The sequence below is a fragment of the Bombus pyrosoma genome, linkage group LG2 (assembly GCF_014825855.1).
Source record: "Bombus pyrosoma isolate SC7728 linkage group LG2, ASM1482585v1, whole genome shotgun sequence".
NCBI lineage: Eukaryota > Metazoa > Arthropoda > Insecta > Hymenoptera > Apidae > Bombus > Bombus pyrosoma.
The window spans coordinates 2,094,013-2,101,832 of record NC_057771.1 but is presented as its reverse complement, the minus strand read 5'-3'; the positions used below and the strand labels follow the sequence as shown (position 1 = coordinate 2,101,832).

The following is a 7,820-nucleotide window of genomic DNA, read 5'->3' as shown; positions in this document are numbered from 1 at the left end:
TGGTAAAGAACGACATATGTCATATTTATTTTATATATCGTTTAATACAAATAAATAGTATTATAAAATAAATGTTATAATATAAAATTCAACTTTTAAAAAGGCACACTGTTAAAACTTAAACATTCATATGAGCATTTTTATAAAAGATGTTACTAATAAAAGATGTTTGAGCATATTAAATGGTTGATGAAATAAATTATCTTCAAATTAGTAACTATTACCACATCAACATTAATAACCCGTTTCCTTTTTGAAAGAGTTAGATTTTATGGAATGTTAAAGTACAATTATGATCAATTTAATGCATAAGTAACAATCCAAGTATCATCTTGACTTGAATTTTCATTAGCATTTTATTCGTCTTAATTCTTTATGTTCTCAAATATTCTAAATGCTTTAAATAATAGTGATATACAACCTTAATTCTAGCAGTTTATACATATAATGAAATATCTAATCATAAGCACAGAGTGATCGTTTGTACTTTGGTCAATAAAATACTTAAAAATAGATTAACTTGTATACAATTGTAAAAAATATTAAAATCACTGAATTCATTAATATTAAATTCGAATGTCAAAGATTTAAGTCCACAGTGCTGTTGGCATCATTCCTTCTACTGTACCAGCAGCTGGTTTCAGATCCTCATTGCATAAAAAGTGCAATGGCATGTTTACTAAATGACCCTAAAATAAAATTGAAAATGAAAAGATAAAGTTTGTTAAAATAATAAAAATAATAATAAGAATAATTTTTTGAAACTATACCTTAATCTGTTCAACCATTTCTTGGGCCAAAAGTGTATTTGATGAAGAAAGTGGCTCCTCATCTTGATATTGCTTTAACATAGAAAAATTAACAACTTTATCTGTCGGAATAACATGAAATACTTTTTCATAGATTTCTGTGTTTCGATTACTCCTAGCACACCATACATCTTTGTAGAATGATTTTTTAATTATATCAGTTACATCTATATCTTCATTTGTTTTAAATAATCCCAAATGTTCAGAAATTAATTGTTTTCGCAATGATCCTGCAAATTTACCACAAGGAAACGGTATATCATTCATTCTTCCTTCTTCGAATTCTTGATCCTGTAAATTATAGAATAATTAATATTGAAATGATAAAAAATTACACAGTTGAGTCAGTTAAAATAATACTTACATGAATTATCACTGCAATTTCGCTGTCCCTTGTTGCTGTCATGCTTCTATCATTAATATTAGCAGAACCACAGATGACAGTATTATCATCCACAATTAATAGCTTGCTGTGAACATATATTAATTCTGTCACTAATGTACCATTTAACATTGCGTGCGTCCTTAAACCATGGAATGTAATGTACTCTCTAGGATCCTCTATTCCTGCTTCAATTAGCCGACTTAAGATAGCATCTCTACCCCTATTTATAATACAAATACTTCCAATTTTTCAACTCATTCATTTTTCATCCTTAGTTGCAGTTTAATTTTATAATAGAATTTTTACCTTGATATAGAAGCATAATTCCAATGAGTAATAGCACGTAGAGCAGTACCAGTTGGTCCTCCAACTTCGCCTTCAAAACCTGGTAATAAAGGCATTATTACAAATACTCTAAATACTGCACCTTCACGGTGTGCTCTTAAAATGCGTTTCAATAATGTTTCTCCAATACGATTTTTTACTGCAGATCGTTGCATGGATGCAAGCGTTATAAAAAATTGGTTCTCTATGTATATATACCTGAAATAGAAAAATGTGTATTATAATAGCAGTAGGGCAATTAATCATTTTTCATGTTTTTAAAAATTAATTTCACCTTTCTGCTTTACTAATAGCCTCAATATAAGCTTCTTGAATACTTCGCTCTATTGTTTGTGAGTCGAGAAAACCAGCAGACCAAGAACTAACTGATCTTAATACTTGACAGTTGACGTTGTGTATAGTAGATTTTTCAATAAATGGTACAGAGCTACTGCAATTATTGTACGTTTTAGGAAGCAAGAATGGATAACATGAATTTAATTTTGCTTTTTCCATCTACAAATATAAATTATATAAATGTTATTTAATTATTAGATTGTTACAAAATTAGAAGGTACCTGCCTTAATTGCATTCCAACGTTGAATAAAATGTCTGGCAACATCTCTTGCTGTTGCACCTTGTACCATAACTCCTATATCGTGCCATGGCATTCTGGGAGTGTTGCTCCTATCTACTAGATCTTGATAAGGTTTTTCGAGATCATTAAAGTCTTTAACAATAAAATTTACATAGTCTTTTCCCAGCCATAATTTAGCTACACCTGGATATTCTGAAACTTCATCTTTGCTATATGCTAGTGACTGACTAGTTTCAATTGGAGTTTGCGTTGTATAGCTGAAAATGTCAGTGATATTCTCTAATTGATGTAAAAATATATTCAGTTTTTGTTACATATCTGTAGTATCGCGGACAAAAGACCTAGGAGTTAGCGGGTAAACCACATACAATGTCGCGAGAGCCGAGGCGTTTTTCGTATAGTTTTGTAAAAAGGGCTTACGTGGCTTTGGCCACGAGCGGTCGCGGAACACGTGCGTGGTGGGTCTACGGAAAGACAAAAGGTATGCGAGAGCAATCAGTTTTAATCGAGAAGTCAGAGAGTGCGAGTTGCGTTGTCGAGAGAGTGTGGTCCGCGTGAGAGAGAACGTTGGATCCGTTGTGGCGAGAATTGTCTAGATTATAGCGCGTTATTGTGATTAGTTCATATTAAACAACCATCGTTTTTTCTGTCTACATCTGTACAATCCATTCATTGTAAATAAACCATCATTAAATCACAAATATCAGAACATAATTATAATATATTCCGCCACAATATTACATATCTTTCTGAAGTATATACTTACGTAGTCATAACATTCTCCTCATCACTATCTTCTTCGTGTGGATTATACACCATATTAATTAATTCTTGTCTTTTCAACTTAATACTGTGTTTCATTCTATCCATGGTGTTTTTTGCCATCCCAAATAAATTTTTACGTTCCAGATTAGGTGTATCACATTTCATAGTATCTGATTCTGCTATTGGTTGTAATAGTAATAAATCACCAGCATTTAACTGTGATGTCGAGAACGGCGAAATCGACGTCTTATTATTTATAATTGGCCTAAAGAAAAAAACAAAAAGTAAAATAAAATGAGTAGCTGAGCCAAACTTAAAGAAGATTTGAAATATAAAATTTATTGAGAATAATAAGAAAGAAACTTACAATACAGGTATAGATTTGGTAGTAGCCATCACAACTGTGTTAGTTGCAATAGCCAATGGTAATAAAACATGCTTATTTACATTGGCATTTGATACCTTTTTACTGCTGGTATTGGTAAATCTACCTTTAGACGGAATATAAATACTGGAATGATGGGTGCTGCCTGTAATTGAGAACAATAAAATTAAAAGCAATTAATAACAACGATCGGTATTTAATTTCAAGTATCATGTACCTAAGTCTATTAATCTATGTTCATTGTTGTCCCATCGACCATAACATAGATCAATTCCTCCAAGGAAAGCAATACTTTGATCAACAACTACAATTTTTTCGTGGTGTGCCCATAGAAACACTCCCACTCGCGCGTGATCTGGATGACGTAATACTTTTATGTTTTCGGGGCATTTTTCAACTAGTCGTTGTTTGCTATAGAAACTGTTTATGCCCAGTGCGACTTCTACTTCTTTATAGATCATTATATATACTTTGATTCCTTCAAACTAAATAAAGAATTGATTATTATAAACATATACACGTGATTTCTTTCAATTTTTGACAGCATTATATGTTATATTCAAAATTACATTAGCCTTACCAAGAATCCTCAACTTTTGTCAGCATTGATAGGATAGAGTGTTAAAAATATTAGTATGAATAATTAATAAACACAATGTTTTTGATGATATACTCACAGCTTTTCTTTGTAAAATGTTATCTAATCGCCAGTAATCACTATGAATAGCTGGTCTTTTCATATAAATCTCAGGTGATAACCACCAGTCCGCAATAAAAATTTCTTCTTTTGCATCTTCTAACGCGTCTGCAACAGCAGACATATAACTTGATCCATCTACAAACCATGTGGCTGGAATAGGGGAACGATAAGGTGCAAACGAGTTGTGCGGATTCGATTGTATAAAGTCTCGACCTGTACTAACATAACTTATTAATTAAGCTTTCAAAGTTTTACGTTACGCACTAGTCAAAGAACTTACCTTCCCTGTTACTAACTTCTTGTATGAATTCTAGCCATTCTTTGGCCTTTCTTCTTGTCCAGCACTTAATTAGTATGTGCCTACTGAGATTTACTATTTGTATACCATTTCTTAATCCTGTTGTATACAGACCAAAACTGATTCCGAAACCATTATCCATTAGAATCACCGATTTTATGCTACCATTTTTGGGTTCAATATAGACAACAAAAGTATCTTTAACAACAAGATGTCGAGAATGCCATTTTCTACATAGAAATGTGCAGAAATGAGTACATCTAATACAACACATGCCCTCAAGAAGACCACAGAAGTTACATCTACTTCTTGCACCTGATCCAGTTCGTTTTAAAACAATTCCTTCTTTGCCTTTCATTCCTAAATCTTCTATAAATGACAAATGTGAGACTTCTAAAAAATCGACCTGAAAATGTTTTATACTTGTTAGTAATCATTACATAAATAAATGCAAATTATTAACTCACTGTTTCTGGGTGGTGCAAATAAATTTTTATTTTTAATAAATTAGTTAAGTACTCTTCTAATACTTTTTTCCTATGTTCTAGTTGCTCATAAGGTACTAAAACATCAGGCTTATTTGGAAATCTGAAAAAAATAGTTTGTTCCATTTTTTGGTCATTTACAATAAATAAACGTATTTTCTTTTTAAATATATCTTTATACCTTGGTAGTGCACCTTTACGACCTTTCCCTTCTTTTGTATCCCCCAAACTTTTTAAACTAGTTCTTCTTTCTTTGTGACCTTTAGTTGGGAAAGGTATATTTAAACTGGTGCGATATATTTTTAGTTGATTATGCAAATTTTGGATATGTTTATATCGTTTCTTAATTGTCCAAATAAATGGTCCATGCCTAAATTGGATAGTGTACAAATTTGGATTCAATGGATGAGTTGTTACGCTACGTTCATTGTCTATAATGTCCACATGCACTTCTTCACCAGGAATAAAAACATTACGATACTGGCTTTTAAAATTTTTTGGTAAGTCGTGTATAGCAGAGAAAGGTATCACACCAGGACGTTCTAGTTTAAATAAAGTAAACAATGCACAATACATTTTACTAACATAGTTAGAATGTTATTTTTAAAGGAAGTCAGTTAAATAACACAGAAATAACGAACCAAAGTCATAAACTCACCACTATTATCTGTATCATTATTAGAATTAATATTTTCATTTTCGTTTATAGTAATTTCTAATGAATCAGGTACACCCAGTGTATCGTCATATTCAGGATCATGAGAAACACAATTCTCAGCTTTTTCGTTTAAAATATTGTCAGACATTGTTAACAGTATTGTACAAAATTATCAATAGATAACTAAACATACGTAATTAAGTTAAACTAGTTTCACAGTATACTTTTCATTGCCTTCAACTTATAATAACTTTTACATTATACTCCTGTTTCTTGCAATATCAAATAATTTTTTTACGTTACACAAATTATCTTTATTAATGAGAAATAGTACATACAACAGTAGAAGTTATTTAAGAATAGAACACTGACGAATATGTACATCATTAATAGATAGGTGAATAGATAAGTAGTAATATGGTGGAACAAAAAAAATGTGATGACAAAGAACTAATGTGTTTTCTTGATTAAGAAAATGATCTAATGCGCGCGGGAGAGGTTTAGAATATTGACTATAAATTCGAGTCAGATGTAATTCACAGGAATAAGACTAAAGTAAATTGCCAAACTTGTTTCATACATGTTTATCGGTATTTATTCATCGATTAAAATTTTTCCATATTGTACACTTTAAAAATATGAACTTAAAGTTACGATAAAAATTATGAACGATATAATAAAAGGATACAACCTATTTATTTATTAAATGTCACATGTCACGTTATTAAGGTTATAAATATTATCGCTTCTTTCCATAAACAGTTTTAAGGTAATGAATTTTACATGGTATTGTAAGAGATTGATATATACTTCTCAGATAATTCCATTATCATAGATGGTATCGTCATAATTGATTGATTACACGAACGATTTTATTGCTGTTCATTATGTGACAGATTAAGCGACTTATACATATCTCGTCTGTTCTTATACACATTTGTTGATTATTGTAGATCGGACTCTAAGAACTGTCGGTATGGGTATTTTCTACTGAAACGTCTGAAGAGTTAGCTTAAAATTGTTTTTTTTTTTTTTTTCTATTAAAATTTTACATTTTGGAAGTAAAAATATCTAATAGATTTCACAAATTAACTAACTAAATTTTCACGAGTACGTGACTTTATTTATGACGATTATTTTCTGTTACATTGACATGATCTATGTTTGATCATTCTGTTTTATCAACAAAGATAGCAATTCCATAGAAAAATATGTATGTATGTACTTACAAATATACAAAATAAAAATCTTGTATTTTTCTTTTCACGTACGAATAATGTTCTGAAATCTTCTAGCTGCGTTTCGTAATGTGAATTGAGAATTTTGTTTGTCATATATGTAGCGTCCTTTCTTATGCGCGACCCATTGATATGCATATTTACTTCTAAATGAAGATTTACTTAAAAGACGTAATAAATTACTATATTACTTTTTCTCTGTGGAGTTGTAGATAAATTATTTTTTCACAGACATTATGGTTTAATAATATGTTTATCTCCTTCGTTTGTTTATCAGTATTGATGAATATACCATAACTCATGTTTATTATATTGCGAGTAGTACTTACGTAAGATACACACGATACTAATTAAAAATTAAATAGCAAAATTTTAAATATGTTTCTAAAACATCATCAAAGTCTAATTCAAATCTTTAAATATTATCAAATAATTGTTAGCACATTTATTGCTTTCTTCAGCTACTATTTTCTAAGAATTATTTAAAAATCTATGTATATGCATAGTTATTATTAACGACATTTTAACAATAACTTCTTGTTGTTGATATTTATTGACACATACATACGTTTCAACGAAGGAGACACTAATAAGACATAAAGATATTTGTGTAAAGTCTATGTCAAAATAATCTAAACGTAATTTATAGAAGGCTACAGAAAAAATTTCTTTTCAGAATTTCTTACTAAATTGATTTGTATTTTGACCTTGATAAAAAAGTATTTATATAAAGATACGTTTATATAAAATGAATTGATCGATTAAAAATCATGACAATCCATGTAGATACAATTTCTTGCCGAAAATCGAATCGCTCTTTTATGTGCAAAGCTTCGACTCGAGATGTCATTGAAATCGCAAAAACATTCACCGTACAACAATAACCAGTCAAACATTATTATTATTATTTCGAACAATCGAGTTTAACGTATATGTAGCGTATGTGTCGGATACAAAGAAAAGTGGAACGTTTTATGTACCATCTGTCTCCCACTTTTAATTTCCTATATCCTATCCTTATGTTTACGTTTCCCCCTTTTTCCCTTCTTACTCTTGCCTCCCTCCTTATCTGTTGTTGTATTTCTCTCTCTTTTCTCGTTAGGTCGTCGTCTATGTAAATTCCTTTTGCTAGTTTGCTTTTTTCTTTCATTATTTTTATCTTCTCCTCTCTTGA

General features: G+C 30.3%; 1 protein-coding gene across 3 annotated transcripts; it reads right to left on the bottom strand.

The window, feature by feature from the left end:
• Nucleotides 1-285: 285 nt before the first annotated feature.
• On the bottom strand, nt 286-7,814 carry LOC122573508 (phospholipase D2). 3 transcript variants are annotated; one of them, XM_043739956.1, is made up of 15 exons: nt 6,097-7,814; nt 5,409-5,591; nt 4,932-5,292; nt 4,733-4,853; nt 4,248-4,671; nt 3,945-4,180; nt 3,485-3,752; nt 3,250-3,412; nt 2,884-3,147; nt 2,101-2,374; nt 1,814-2,034; nt 1,501-1,737; nt 1,174-1,414; nt 771-1,100; nt 286-689 (listed from the first exon to the last, which is right to left on the bottom strand). In XM_043739956.1, the coding sequence occupies exons 2-15, from the start codon at nt 5,554-5,556 to the stop codon at nt 588-590; spliced, it is 3,390 nt and encodes a 1,129-aa protein (XP_043595891.1). In that variant the 5' UTR covers nt 5,557-5,591; nt 6,097-7,814; the 3' UTR covers nt 286-587. The 3 variants fall into 3 exon arrangements, with proteins under 3 accessions (XP_043595891.1, XP_043595900.1, XP_043595883.1); XM_043739965.1 differs by having other exon boundaries at nt 5,409-6,398; nt 6,638-7,814; XM_043739948.1 differs by having other exon boundaries at nt 5,409-7,814.
• Between the last annotated feature and the right edge of the window lie 6 nt (nt 7,815-7,820).

Bases quoted from the DNA above. Each gene is read 5' to 3' on its own strand.
- LOC122573508 (XM_043739948.1), bottom strand. From the start codon at position 5,556: ATGTCTGACAATATTTTAAACGAAAAAGCTGAGAATTGTGTTTCTCAT. The intron at 5,293-5,408 runs GTGAGTTTATGA...TATTTAAACTAG, and splicing joins TAATGATACAGATAATAGTG to AACGTCCTGGTGTGATACCT. The intron at 1,738-1,813 runs GTGAAATTAATT...TTTCTATTTCAG, and splicing joins GCTATTAGTAAAGCAGAAAG to GTATATATACATAGAGAACC.